Below are 14,342 nucleotides of genomic sequence, written 5' to 3'. Positions count from 1 at the left end.
AAGGTGGTTTAGCCCAACGTCAGCCCTAACTTCGCTCCATGTTCCCCGAGGTGGTGGCTTTATGTTAGCTTCGCTGATCCAGAAACATTTACTCAAACTCACCCTAAATATTCCCACCAACCCAGTCCAACCCCTGCCTCACGGCGGCTACCAACCCTACAACCAGCCGTACAACCCTGCTGCAGTGGCTTACAACAACAACCAGGGAGGCGAAGATGAGGAGGTGGAGGAAGAGGAGGAGGAGGAGGAGGAGGAGGAGGGTGGACAGGAAGGGCAGGACCCATATTACCGTGGGTACCCCCCTCAGTACTACCCCCAACAGCCCTCACATCTGGCTCATGGCCACCATGGTTACCGCTCGAGCCCCATCCACTCTGAGGACACGGAGGTGAGGTCACCGGGCGTGGCCAGAAGGTTTTCACGTGACGTCGTCGTCATGGAGGAGAGTAAAGAGGGAGGACTTTAGAGGAAGGATGGACTCACCAAAGTGCTTGAGCCCCGCACGCCACAACACACACACACACTATTCACACATGGAAACTGTGGTGAGAGCCCCCCGTGTATCCAGTGGTTTGCTCCATCTGGTGAAACACTGTAAATAGCTCTGTGGACTCTTGTATGATATCTCTGTAAAAAGGGGGGTCCGAAAAGTGCCTGATCTATGTTAGCATCGTCCAGTGGTAATGTAAAGATAAGACCTGTTTCTTCCCATCTCACAGCTGAATTCAGGACTAAACCCTTCTTTTTGTGTAAAGCTGCATGTCTCCTTTGAGCCAAACATTGAGTGCGTAACTGGACATGTGCATCTTGTTTTGGTTGTATGTAACTAGCTATATTATTTTACAATTCAAATGGAGAACATTGAGCTGGCAACATTTGCATTGTTACAGGCTGCTTTTTATAACGATGAATCACGATTCCCCACCTTCCATGCTGTCTTTATGTCCTTCTTGTCTTCTTGTTCTTGAAGTGATTTTCTCCGTACAGTACCCCAGTAAGTTTGCTTCTTTTTACCAAATATTATTGGAGTTGATGTCCCAAAATGAACTGTAGAAGCATACTATTTCTGTTAAATTTAGTATTACCTTAACACTGTGGAACACAATCAAATGTGTTGCTTTTTTATTCACAAAGATCTGACCTCCAACACATTTTGTCCTGCAATATTTCCTTCTGTTGCTACATAACGAACAAGGTCTATTCTGGGTTTTAATACTCAGATTCTGTGTCGTTTGCCTCGTGTTGTTGCCCCAGTTTGTTTAGTTTATTGTTCTTATGCGGTCGGGCCTGATTACTATGGAAGCCGCTTGCTCACAGGTTGACCTCTGACCCCACCCCCCCTCTGAATGAGACCTCCAGTTATTATTAAAAGCAGTCAGTTAAACCAATAAGGACACACAAGTGTAAACTTTATCCGTCCTGCACTGGAGTCTGAAAAAAGAAGCACTAAAGTAACTAAAAGTTGAGCTGTGAGCTGGCCCAGGTCTAGTTGAGAAGCTGTCCAAATTAAACAGATTTAATAAGGTATGTGTCTCGCCAGCAAGCCCCTTAGTACAATATGAATTTATTTATTTTGTATTTTTGATTTTATAACCAATAAATCTGTAATGAGACTATTAAATGTGTTTTAGTTCATTTTTTCAACTTTAATGACATGAAAAGGTCAACCTTAAATTAACGGTTACATTAATGTAAAAAGACTACTTGACAAGAACAGGTTTATTAAATAGTTTATTAGCCTATTGTACAACTCACATACACACAATTGATTTATTCTTTAACAAAACTTTTGACATTTCTTACACACTGAGACAAGACAAACCACACTGATGGCCTGAATGTCATCATAGTTACCCCATTGGGGTTTTACTGTGAACCCAGAAACCTTCAAAGGCAGGACTAGGTAACAGATGTAATTTTTATTGGCCAGATTGGATCATTTCATGGTTGTATGAGAGGGAAACTCACAGAATCTGATTTTCTTTGATCAGAGATGAGCCACAGGGTGCAATCTCAGGCTGTTTCTGGATAATTCAGGTCTGCTTTCAAGGGTAATACGGCTAACAGCGAGGTATATTGTGTGTAGAGGAGCACAGAGTTTGAGTTGATGATGGCACAATATTCGCTTCCCGGTTATGACTTGTGTCTTCAAACAGATAACATCTCATTGCAAATCCTACAAAAAGGGCTCTGATTTTTTTGCATCATAACAAGAAATATAATCGAGTGTGCTGTTGCTTTCAGAGTTGCGTGCTTTGGTCACGTCGTGCAGCCTTGATTTCATTTCATCTTGTAGTCTTCAGGTCTGTGTAGAAAACACAAGACAACGCATTAGTATGGGGAGGCATAAGAGTCTGGGAAAAGAACCGATTACAAGGAAAAACATGGAGAGAAAGTGACAGATGACAAACCACGCAGATCATATCTTTTCTTTGCAAAATGAGACCAGACACAACATCCTCTTTTTGTGTTTTTTCCCCTTTAATTTTGAGCAGAGATTGCAGCAGACAGATATTATCAGGGCATGCTGTATTGGGTTTGATACAAAGTAGAAAAACGTTAGCAATTGTAATAGCTCTGCTACCAAGATGTCGAGGTTCTGTGTGTGGGGCACATATCCAATAATAATCTTTCTCCTCTGCTCCGTTTTCTGAGAGAATATTAACTGTGTTTAATAAAGGGTAACAATTGAATCGCCCTCAATGACCTCAACCCCATCTCCTCTGACTCACTCACACTCACACCCACACACACAAATGAATATGCCAGAGTGTGAGTGAATATTAACTAGGCTAAGGCCCATCCTTTAAATAAACCAGGATTAGCTTGACCTTGGTAACCACACATCTACCGGCCTGAGCGCACACACTGATTGGCTGAGAAGATTGGGACAGTAAACAATAAGAAGTGGCTCATTTATCACCGCACACACACACTGACAGTGATGCTGAACGTAAAGCTGACATGCTGTACGTGTCTGCACAAGGCACAAACACTAAGAGGACAGTAACTGAATGAAATCTGTTTTGGGATCAGAGCCCTCTGAGTGGTGTCACTTAATAAATTAGAACCAAATGTGGATTATGTTTGGTTCAATGGAGGGCTTACCCATCAGAATAACTGATATGCTGTCAGCATTGTTGTAAATGCACAGGTTTTGAGAGTGTGGGATTTCTGCTGCCACCAATGGAGGTGAAAGAAATTTAGTGCTTTACAGCATTGAAATTCACACAACAACAAAATTCAAAAGCAGCTTTGTTTCAAGAAATAATGGCAACGCCCCTACTGCTTTGGATAATCTACAGAACATGCTGTCCAGTCCTGTCTGGATTGGCCAGGAATGGGACATATAGACTTGGCTGGGGGCAGATATGTTGGAGGTTGGTATCTCAAAACATGGACAAATGAAACCAAAACTATCTACATGGCTGGTTAATTCTAGATGTATGACAATTCTATTATTTGGCTCATCTGACTCTAATATCATGAGAAATGGTTCTATTCTTCCACTTATCATTTTAAGCCAAAAGTCAAGTCAAGTTCGCCAAATCAATAATGTAGTAAACACAATTCAAAAGCAACTCCACAAAATTGTATGTACAACCCATGATGGACAACGTAGAGAAACACATTGAAGTTGCATGACCGAGTTCCACAGTACTCACATCCTGGACAGTCAAGGTGTATTGAAAGCAGTGTTACTGTATATTACACTGTGATGCAGCTAAAAGTTGAGCCACAATGTGTAAAGCTTTTCATATTTACCATTTGTTTCTCTTTTTACGAGCTGACCAGCAGTCACAACCTATGAGCAGTTAAAATGAAGATAACCAGTGGACTTGGGTGTTATAATGAGATGTGGATGACAAGGACCAACTGGTTAAAGATCAACCTGAATGAAGAGCTAGGAGACGGGTGGATAGAAGGAGGGATGAATGGTGATGAGCAGGTGGAAGATAGAAAGCTTTCAATCAACCTGTCAGAGTGACGTTTACTAAAGGTGAAGCCAGAGAAACGCAAGAGGACGACATTCTCATGATCAGCAAGCCACGGGTCACAATGTCAGTCTAATCTCAGGCCAGACAATACCCGACTCAAAAAGCCATGAATAGGATTATGTCAAAAAGCAGATGCTCTCTCACACTCCACATATGTCCAAACAGGAAGTGGTGGGAAAACAACTGACTTTCCCCACACGTTTGTGTTATTTTACCATTTATATTCAAATGCACAACAACTAGGCCTATTTCTTTGTAACTTTTTATCTTTGCGATACAAAGTTTCTGTTAAACAATACAACTGAACTGTTGACACACATCTACAGAGCCCAAGCTTAGAGGCCTGTTATATTGCATTGCCCTTCAGTTATATGTTTGATAACAGCATAAAGTACTATGGCCTTAATTTATAAAAGCTCACTGAGCACTACAGTATGCAGCCATCAGAGTACAACACAGGAAACACAACAAAGACTTTTATATACACTGAATAAAAATGTCAACACGAGGAAAAAAAGGGTCATATATTTAAGTACTACATCTATATGTAAGTTTCTATGACTCGATTCCCACAGGAGCAGCATCATGTGAGTTTTTGACCTTGGACTTTGGATTTTATTCCAAGGGATCAGGTGGCTACTCGTCCAACAGCCACTCTTTGTTCTCTTTGTGCCTCATGTCACATACTGACAGCTCTCTGTTGGCTGACAAGCATTTACACCACAGCCACATGTGTTTGTAGTTACAATGAAAAATGTTGCATCTTATTCTTTTCATGCATGATTGAAGTTCCAGAGTGAAACTGGCCACAAAAAGGGGGTCTGCACGCTTTAGAATGGGATCTATTAATACATATGTTGTGTAATAAGGTCATTGAAATAATACACAACTGTGTAAGAGCGCCTGCACTGTTCACTGCTGAAGGTCGGGCCAGGGCAATACGTGAGTCCCTGCTTACTCATTAATATAACAGACTGTGCTGCGCGGCCGGTGACCGGCCACCTACTGTGGCTCTCCTCTAAAGTCAAGTGCACCGTATCGTTGGTACCTTTGCCATCTGCCATCAGATTTTTAAAGCTATATTTCTTTTGAATGCAAAAAAATGCCGTTTTAGAGTATTGGATATAACGATTTATTTTTAAAGATATAACACTATAAAATATTCCAAATAATCTATATGTGTCACCTAATGCTACTTTATGACTGTATTTACTACAGTATCCCAAAAGCAGGGTGTTTGGTATACACAAAGAGGGTGTGAAAAGTAGAAATGTGACATGGAACTCGGATCAAGATCGCCCCCTTCTGCCTGTTCCTCATCAACATAACACAGAAATATGAGTGTGGATTGCTCATTATGGTGCAAAGGATGAAGAAGATGAAGAAAGGATTCTAAGTGAGGAATTTTTAAAAGTATTCAATTAAAAAAAGTCACTAGGAGGTAAAAGTTAAGGGTTAGATGATGTTTACATTTCGAATTTTGTGTTTACTTTGGTCAACTGAATATAAATAGCACCAAATAATAAGTAAGCAATAGTAAATATTATATGGCTATATTTGATCTGTACTAGCATTTATGCACAGTGACACCTACATAGACAGTGTTATTAGTGTGTTTGAGAAGAGACTGTTTGAGTGTTTGTGTTTCTACATACGGTGTCCACAGCCTGGGGAAGGCGTCTATCTCCTCCTGACTGTACTCGCTGAGTTTCCTGGGGATTTCTCTGGGCTGTGGCAGCTCCTCCGTCAGGTTGGCTCGGATGTCGTCTGGCAGCTCCTAGTGAGGGGCGGACAGAGGAGACGTTGAAATTAAACTGTAAAATGTGGGCAGCATAAGAAATTCAAGGAGAAAGAAAGGAAATGAGACAGATAAAACAAAAAGAAGCTGAGAATAAAGAAGAGTGTACCATTTCCACTTTCCAAAATACTCAGGCAACTTTACGGTGCCTGAACTGCTCTGAATTGTAGATGAGACTGCAGACATTCAAAAGGCTCAGGAAGCCCATCTGCTTGTAATTAGGAATGCACACTGCACAACATCAATCCTGATGGTGTATATCTAGTCAGGACCAAAATAGAACGACAGGTATCTGACTTCCCTCATGTATTACATTCCAAGTGAAAACTTAAACATCTGATTTTCTTCCAATGCCTGGAATTAATGATGTTCTCTCACATGGATAAAAATGGCATCCAGTGAATATTTGGGCAGGCCGCCAAGGTCAATTAACAATCTGTCAAGTCCTTTATTTATTTCAGTTTATTAAAAAAGCTGTGATGTGTGACGCCGGTGGTTCTCGCCATCATCATTTTAAAACGATCATGATTGAATGTTACCAAGATTACTAGATCACTGCACCACCTAAGCTGCTAAATGCTTCACTATGTTCCCATGCTGGTTGCAAACTAAGACTGTCTGCTGTTTGGTCCTGAGCAGGTAGTGTACAGTGGGTTTCTCAAGTTTTGTTGCTGAAAACATCTATCTGGTGCAACTCAAAAAGACACTGATGAGAGCGGTGAGAATAAACCAAAACAGTGATGTAAAACTAAAACAAAAAGCTGAAGGAGCACCCACAACTGAGGCAGATGATCATGCTCGGTGGGTTTGTCACTGTGACACTTTCGCATAAACACATGTATTTGACCTGTTGTTAAAATAAAAATATTGACTGATAAAAGAGTTGGAACGAGTGCTTCTGAAACAACCGCACAACCAGTGGGAAGCGGGCGCACACACACACGCACACACAAAATGTAGAACTAAGAGAACTAATACTCTCCTCCGTCAATGGCAACAATCATGGTACACTAGATATATTAATTTTATAGTAATTAATTGATATTAATTGTAAAGGTGACCTGGATGAATAAAACTGGTTTATTCTTTTGTGTCAGTGTCTGCAAAATGATATCAGTGCTCCTCATAATGTGCCCTCTTTCTGATTGTCCTTAATAGGCCTGGTTAATTAAGGTGTAAGTGTGGCAGTCTGAAGCCATCAGCTTGGTGAGATACAGAGAAACTGGACTTACGTCATCAGGAAAGATGTGTAATCGTTGCATCATGGTGCGGCGGTGCAGATTCCTTGGCAGCATACCGTAAACCGCTAACTTCACAATCTGGTGACAAGAAGCACATGGAAAAGGTTGACATTCAATCAACTCACTTATTTTGTATTTTTTAAGCCAGTGTCTATAGCAGCCTTGCATACTTTTTTTCACATATGCATCCAAAACTGTTCCTCAATATGAGGCTGGTTGCACAAATGTGAACTCGACTTTGAGAGTGTAACTGGACTGAGACATTGGACAGAAATATTGGAGGGAGATGTTGGGCAGAGGCTGCGCTGACAAATCATTCATCTGTCCAACTCGGTTTCTCACTCTCCGCTCACCAAACTCCAAACCTTATTATAACTAAACCCCCCGACAGGACACACGTATGCGGCCACCGTCTGAACTAAAACCTGCATCAGCAAAGAGCTAACAGCAGAAAAAATGTCTCTTCTGGTTTTAAACTACAGAATGGAAACCACTACAGGCCATTCACCTACAATTAGTGTTTCCCACATAAAAGCAAGAGCAATTTCACAGTATTTTTATAGCCTACGCAAGCCGAACTTGGAAGAAGTCTACAAACACCTTGTGTATGGCTCTCATTCTGCTTTTGCAGTTGACATGTTAAACAATTCTGAACACCCCTGTTGCTGTGCAACATCCAATTACTTCTGACCCGGGAAGCTCAGTATTTAGGTTTAACACCCCTTGTTTTCCTTTGATTAGTCTGATGTCTGCTGTTGTACAATACAGAAAGAGCGTGAAAAGGTCACTCAAACGCTAAAATGAGGCCATTGATAATAATATAATGTAACAATAAACAAATAGATCTCAGCACAATGCATGTCAAGACTTGCAAGTGGTAAAAAACAAACCCAACACAATATTAGTGATAGTGGATGCGAGCCACAGGAGCAGCCCCCTGCGCCCACTGTGAGATGTCAATCAACATATTAAAAGATATAAAAAATGGAATAGCTCCCGACCCTGTCTACGGCACAAAACCCCCAAGCTTATTACTTATTACCGGGGGTGTACGTTTTTTTTTTAAAAGGTTTCGAATATATAGTTTTATCGTTTAACTCTCTATACTGTAAATCCAACCGGAGTAGGGCATTTCTTAGGGAATATTTTCAAGTGTGGGTGATTATACATTGACAGCAACATCAACTTAAAAATAAACTAAAGTGTCCAGGTTCATCATGATAAAGGAACAGGTCAACCAACCAATTAATAGTTTTCTGTTGGCACAGAGGACTTGGGCTTATATCAGGCTTTGGCTACACACATAAAATACTCCTTAGTGGATCTATTCGTTGTTGGTTGTGGTCTTTACATGGGACTTGTTGGCAATAATAAAAATCCTCTGTTGCCAGACTTATCCTCTTAAGGTTCATGCGTGGGCTGTTCCTCTCTTGTGACAAAGCCTCCATGTTTTGCAGCAGAGACGTCAAGTGCGACTTCATATTAATATGCATGAGCAGCACATATGAAGGAAGGGATAAATGTCAAATCACAAAGCAATCTTGTCTTACTCTCCAAGAGTGTAGGTTAAATCATACATTTAATATAATAAAAAAATCATGGTGTAGGCGATGTGACCGTGGAACATCTGAGGTTTTAGAATTCGTATCAAATAATAATAAAAAAATTGAGAAGGCTGATGACACTTACAGCTTTTGGGTCTTTTTGGTGCAGCTGGGTAGCTGTGACCTGTTTAAATCCACCTGGATACCTTTAAAGAAAAGACAAGCGCAGATAAAAATGATTATGCAATTATTTTTGTATAGACTATGAATGTGGCTACTGAGACATGCTTTTCTTGAAACATGTTCTGAGTGGTTCATAGGCATTGAAGAACAAAGACAAATTGGAAACAGAGGATACACATAAAGGAAAATGATCATGTGAAGTAGTATGCACTTACCCCGTGTGTGATGAGTAGACTTTCTGCTCCCATTTGTTTCCAGAGAAAGCTATGTGTTTGGTGTTTATTACTACTACATGGTCCCCACAGTCACCTGCACAGATGTTCAGAACAAGATATTTATTGTTTGGCGTATCTTATGGTAAAAATTATGAAAAGAAATAGTTGACTATTTCAACAAAGAGAGAGTCAGACACGGCTGGTATGCCAATTCCAACAATGTCACTGTATTAAGTAGCTGTGTTCTATTGTTTATCCTCTACTGCCATCATATGGCTGTTCCATGTTGCAACAACCTTAAAGAGTGGGTTGGGATTTAAAAGGAATATGAGATTTATACATAGCGTAAGGGTTATATTTCACAGTTTCTCATGAATTCATGTGTGCGTCCTGTGACAGATTGGACTCGTACTCACTCAGTGCATGGTAGATAGGCTTGTGTTTGCCCTGTAATCTAACAGCACACATGGTCGCGATCTTTCCAGGAGGCTGCACTCTAGCATCGATCAGGAACCAGGAACGAGCAAAGGTTGCCCATTGCTGAAAGAAGAAAGAGAGAAAAATGAGGCTGCATTGTCACGACTTACTCTTTAATTGAAAGGAGTCATCATTAATAACACCTGTGTTTTTACTACTATGAAGTGACAACTTGAACCTAAACCAAATAAACCTGTTAAGGTTATCCTTGAACCAACAGTGCAATAATTTACAGATCGCACCAAACAAACAAATACACTTCTGGTCAATCTAAGTACTTCTTTCTTTGTCCGTGGCATTAACCACACATAAAAGAAGGGATAAGTGTCTGCAAAAAAACTCCTCAAAGATATGTGGCAGACATAAAAATTATACTCGATGATACTGATGAGGATGATGATGATGATGGTGATGGTGTGTGTGATAACAGATCAGATTCAGAATCGGTGGTGGTTTTAAGATGCTAAAAAGCCACTTTGTATCGATTATTTTTAACTAAGCATTATGTCAATCCTGTCAAAAAGCCATGACACTAAACTGATATTTTTCTTACCAAAAGTTAACATGAAAACAAAAACAAAGCGTCAAGCTAGCATAATTTGACGGGCGATGTTAACATTTATGTGAAGGTTTACAACGCTGCTTGACACCTGTGTATTTCTCTAGCTGCTGGTGCCAGTTCCCTTGTTAACGTTACATAACCGTTACAATAAAATGTAAGCCGTAACATTAACACTCACATCGGGTCTGCTCGTTAGCAACGCACGTTAGCTAACGGCCTGTTACTGCTTTAGCGTTACATTAATCTATCGCACATAACGTTAATATTGGGAGATAAAAAAAAAACTTTGTACGGTTAACGTTACCTGGGCAGATCTAGAGAAACTTGACATTTCGACGAAATTACCAGAACATCCTCAAAACATTTGACCCTTATCCAACGTGAGTCACTTTCCGTTTGGTAATTTCTCTCGGTTGAAACACGATATGCGACTTCACTGTTCCTATATCATGGGGTGCATGCATTTTTAGCTACTGCAGCAATATATACCGCAATTTTATGGATACGCTCTAATTAGATGTAAGTAACACCACACACTTTAAATAAATGCTCAATGATAATAATTTAAGCATTCATTTATGCTTCTCTCGAGTTTCTATCCGGTCCTATTTTGACGTCGCACCTCAACGTAGTTACTTACCACACTTCCTTCCCACGTCAGAAAGAGAGCGGGGAAATTTGACAGCCTCTGGTTATTTTCTACAAAGCAACATTAGTTTTGACTATTTATTGTACATTCGAAAAGTGGTAGTTTGGGACAGTTGGTTTCGCGAGTCAAAAAGCGGCTTATTTATCGAAACGATATCGATCTGAGCCAAAATGAGGACTTTAGAGGAGGTTCAGGCCACTCTGCAGATCGCCAAACTGAAGGAGGAAGATCTACAGAACACAATCCACTGCCTGTCTTTTGGGGAAAACGTTTCATCTGCTGACTACTGCTTGATGGAGCTGGACGACACGCTGTGCAAACACATAGAATCTGGGGAAAGGTATTAATAATGTGTATTAGCGTGCCTACATAGTATGTGTAACACTTAATAAGGTAACGTCATGTTTGATGTAACTATTTGTGTTCTCAGTTATTCTTCTCTGTCTGGTCATTTCATTAATATCTAAAAGCATAATGTAGTCAGCTTTTTTGTGTAGATTGACTAATAAATTAACATTTTCCGCAGTAGGCCTACTATTAATTTAATCCTGGCAGGAGCACACTGTTTCCTTTCTTCTTTTTACTTGTGTAACTCAGATTATTAATGTAATTGAGCATATTCTAATTTAAACTGATGCAGTGTAGTAGCCCAAGATGCATAATCAGGATAAATGTAAAAATATGTAAATTAAATTAATGAAGTTGAACTAACCATAATTTTCCCTTTTTCCAGTCTAGTGATTCGAGGGGATACGGATGAGCGTGCAGTGCTCTGTAGTGGTGACAAGACTTATGATTTAAAAATAGCCGATACATCCAACATGCTGCTGCTTGTACCAGGATGCAGAACACCAGACCAACTAACCAACAGCCAGGAAAGCTCTCATGTGGTGCACACTCAGGTATGGAAATGATACACTCACAGGTACCTGCCTGGTAAACTGTAACACACACACACACACACAAACAAACAGACCCAACCTACTGGGTACTATATGCACAAAATGGTTAATTGCATGTATGATCTCCATACACTAACGGTACGGCTAATTCTGTTGTAGATCTGGGGATTTTGTAACAGCTACTGGGAACTCCGGAAACACCGTCCTAAACTGAAGAAACTGAAAAAGCTTTTGATGGAGAATCCTTATGAAGGACCTGCTTTAGTGGGGCAAGAGGAGAATACAGATAACAGGGTAAATACATATTATACTGTGAAGTAATTAATCATCATAACCTGTAGGACCGAGTAGATACAGGGAAAGTGCTTATTAAAAGTTTATGGCTTTCAAACCATAACTGTTAGTAGAGCTGACAGAGTTGACTGTTACATTTTGAGTGTTTTAATGGTAAGTGTCCCACTTCTTTTAAATTTCATTGTAGTTGTTAGTGAGTATGTGTTCCTCTGTTACCAGTACACAATGCAAGATCTGTTGGAGAGGATCCAGGCCAGTGAAGAGGAGCTAAAGACCCACTTAGAGACCATCCATGCCTGTCAGATAGATGGTAAACAGTGACATTTTCTAATAACTACACGTACTATATTAATTGATAAAGTTGCTTTTGCTGAAAAGTAACAAATAGGTAGGAAATCATTGCCAAGGTGTCGCTCCTGGGACGTACAGTGTCGAGTGAAGATGCTTTTATAAATACAGTGTCTCTATTCTTAGCTATACTTAGTAATATAAATAACAAAACGTATACTTACCGGGTGTTTAGAGAGAGCATTGTTCCTGTCTTCTAGGCTTCTGGCGCATGTTGGACTTTGACTACGAGATGAAGCTGCTCGGTCATGTGACTCAGCTGGTAGATTCTGAGTCCTGGTCCTTCAACAAGGTTCCCCTTCAAACCAGTCTGGAAGAGTTAGCTCCACTGGAACCCAAGTAAGTTAACATATGTGATCCTCATGCTCATGCAACAGGAAAAGCAAAATATTAACAGTTTAAACAAAAAGAGTTGACTTTCAGTGGTGTTGAGGCTACGCCAACTTTCTGGTGATCTATTATGAATCTAGATAAGTCTTAGCCAGGTTCTAATAATGAATCCCTTCTTTACAGAGAGATGATCGAGCACTGCTTGAACTGCTATGGGAAACGCTATACTGACAACGGTAAAGAAAAACAGACCAAACTGAAGTTTTTAGAAGTAAATTGAAAGTAGAACCCTACATAATAATGGCACTTTGAAATTTCACAGTACTGACATCTCTGTATCATTCTTCCTCTATATAGACAACATTTTTTATGCACTGAATGAGGATAAAGTATGTCGGGGCACAGCGCTACTGCTGCTGCAAAACGCCATCAAGTTCAACCTAAAGGAGTTTCAGGAGGTCTGGCAGCAGAGCGTTCCAGAGGGCATGAGCACAAGACTGGACCAACTAAAGGTTAGCCTGTAACTCTCTTATATACTTATGATTTGGGCATTTTAAGCCTTTATTTTAAAACACAGCTGACAACGTGAAAGGGGAGTGAGGGGGGGAATGACATTTAGCAAAGGGCTGCAGGTCAGAGTTGGACCTTTGCTTGCTGCAACGAGGACTGAGCCTGTGTGCATGGGGCACACACTCTACTAGCTAAGCTATCCAGGCACCCCTCTTTATCCTTTTTATTTTTTTAAAGAAATACATGGTAAAGTAGAACTGAAAAATACAAGAATTTTACCAACCTGAAACCCATCTTTATCTCTTTACACTGTCTCTGGTTATAAAATAGCCACATGGGTTTATTCTTTAAAAAAGTCCAATAGGTTGACAGGTAGGTTTATAGGAAACATCATAGAGCGCTGTGGCGTCTAGGAGTCAAAAAGTCCAAATAAATCACAAGACTCTTCTTCTTATCTTACTGCTCATTTCATTGCATGTGAGGATTTAGTTTCCATCTGCCTCTGACCTAGCTTAAGAAAACATGAACCACAGTCTCAAATCACGCTCTTGTAATACAAGAGTGACTTGCTGCACTTGTTTCTCTCTGCTCATTCCTACTACCTCCTCTTGAGAAACTGGCTGCAGTGCTAACAGTGTTGTAAATGTTCCAGAGTGTCGCCCTGGTGGACCGCAACTCCCGACCAGAGACCATCTCCCTGCTGCGGGTGGAGGATCTCTCAGAAGACACGCTGGAGCGCTTCAACCACCTCTTCACACTCAGAGAGAAATGGACTGAAGACGACATCACGCCATACATACAGTAGGTGTCATCCATTCAGGACATTATTGCAATTTAAGCAAAAGAATAACCATAATGACATGAACCTTACCATTTATGTGAAATAAAAGTACATGAATTTGTCTAGGTGACATTAGTGAAAAAACAAATGGCATAAGTTATACCTTTGGCGATCTGATAGGTCGTAATGTGTAATGCTTCCTCCCTCTTCTCCTCTTATTCAGGGACCTGTGTGGAGAGAAACAGACTACCGGAGCTCTGTTGACCAAATATGCTCGATCTTCAATGCAAAATGGGATCAAGGTCTTCAACTCCAGAAGGCCGGTGGCTACATGAACATGTGATCTGTCCAGTTATGAATTATTAGAAAATGACTTTGGTCACGTTATGTTAATTCCCAGAGTGACTATAATTTTACAAATAATTTCCCCTACAAAATCCTTGTTAGTATTGTCAACTATCTCACAGTTTAAGTAGCTAGCTTGTAAAGTGTATGATAAAAATAACCACT

The 14,342-nt window shown here is 40.4% G+C and overlaps 3 protein-coding genes and 1 long non-coding RNA gene across 5 annotated transcripts in view; 2 read left to right on the top strand and 2 right to left on the bottom strand.

Moving 5' to 3' along the window:
- Positions 1 to 2,211, top strand: part of col14a1a (collagen, type XIV, alpha 1a) — a 128,394-nt gene extending 126,183 nt beyond the window's left edge. The window contains exon 48 of the mRNA XM_034873365.1: positions 126 to 2,211. Within this exon, the coding sequence (XP_034729256.1) occupies positions 126 to 466 (341 nt within the window). The 3' untranslated portion in view covers positions 467 to 2,211. The remainder of the gene's footprint in view (positions 1 to 125) is intronic.
- Positions 2,202 to 10,462, bottom strand: mrpl13 (mitochondrial ribosomal protein L13). Its single transcript, XM_034873447.1, has 7 exons — positions 10,323 to 10,462; positions 9,396 to 9,519; positions 8,980 to 9,073; positions 8,727 to 8,787; positions 7,029 to 7,115; positions 5,654 to 5,775; positions 2,202 to 2,305 (listed from the first exon to the last, which is right to left on the bottom strand). The coding sequence occupies exons 1-7, from the start codon at positions 10,347 to 10,349 to the stop codon at positions 2,281 to 2,283; spliced, it is 540 nt and encodes a 179-aa protein (XP_034729338.1). The 5' UTR covers positions 10,350 to 10,462; the 3' UTR covers positions 2,202 to 2,280.
- Positions 10,463 to 10,640: 178 nt separating this feature from the next.
- On the top strand, positions 10,641 to 14,297 carry dscc1 (DNA replication and sister chromatid cohesion 1). Its single transcript, XM_034873422.1, has 9 exons — positions 10,641 to 11,007; positions 11,401 to 11,569; positions 11,729 to 11,863; positions 12,083 to 12,173; positions 12,412 to 12,550; positions 12,725 to 12,777; positions 12,899 to 13,053; positions 13,704 to 13,852; positions 14,056 to 14,297. The coding sequence occupies exons 1-9, from the start codon at positions 10,838 to 10,840 to the stop codon at positions 14,165 to 14,167; spliced, it is 1,173 nt and encodes a 390-aa protein (XP_034729313.1). The 5' UTR covers positions 10,641 to 10,837; the 3' UTR covers positions 14,168 to 14,297.
- Positions 11,977 to 13,792, bottom strand: LOC117945753. Of its 2 annotated transcripts, XR_004656884.1 has the most exons (4): positions 13,654 to 13,792; positions 13,490 to 13,562; positions 12,376 to 12,539; positions 11,977 to 12,159 (listed from the first exon to the last, which is right to left on the bottom strand). It is a non-coding gene; the product is annotated as an uncharacterized LOC117945753 (long non-coding RNA). The 2 variants fall into 2 exon arrangements; XR_004656883.1 differs by lacking the exon at positions 13,654 to 13,792 and having other exon boundaries at positions 13,490 to 13,636.
- Positions 14,298 to 14,342: the final 45 nt, after the last annotated feature.

The sequence above is a fragment of the Etheostoma cragini genome, chromosome 6 (genome assembly GCF_013103735.1).
Source record: "Etheostoma cragini isolate CJK2018 chromosome 6, CSU_Ecrag_1.0, whole genome shotgun sequence".
Taxonomy (NCBI): Eukaryota; Metazoa; Chordata; class Actinopteri; order Perciformes; family Percidae; genus Etheostoma; species Etheostoma cragini.
The sequence above is the reverse complement of the archived record's forward strand: the minus strand, read 5'-3'. Positions and strand labels throughout refer to the sequence as shown.

What these genes read in the sequence shown, in the direction of transcription:
- mrpl13 (XM_034873447.1), bottom strand. Translation starts at nt 10,349, where the DNA reads ATGTCAAGTTTCTCTAGATCTGCCCAG. An exon ending in GCCTATCTACCATGCACTGA is followed by an intron (nt 9,074 to 9,395) that starts GTGAGTACGAGT and finishes ACATCTGTGCAG; the next exon opens with GTGACTGTGGGGACCATGTA. An exon ending in TACACATCTTTCCTGATGAC is followed by an intron (nt 5,776 to 7,028) that starts GTAAGTCCAGTT and finishes GCCCCTCACTAG; the next exon opens with GAGCTGCCAGACGACATCCG.
- dscc1 (XM_034873422.1), top strand. Translation starts at nt 10,838, where the DNA reads ATGAGGACTTTAGAGGAGGTTCAGGCCACTCTGCAGATCGCCAAACTG. An exon ending in CACATAGAATCTGGGGAAAG is followed by an intron (nt 11,008 to 11,400) that starts GTATTAATAATG and finishes CCCTTTTTCCAG; the next exon opens with TCTAGTGATTCGAGGGGATA. An exon ending in CCATGCCTGTCAGATAGATG is followed by an intron (nt 12,174 to 12,411) that starts GTAAACAGTGAC and finishes CCTGTCTTCTAG; the next exon opens with GCTTCTGGCGCATGTTGGAC.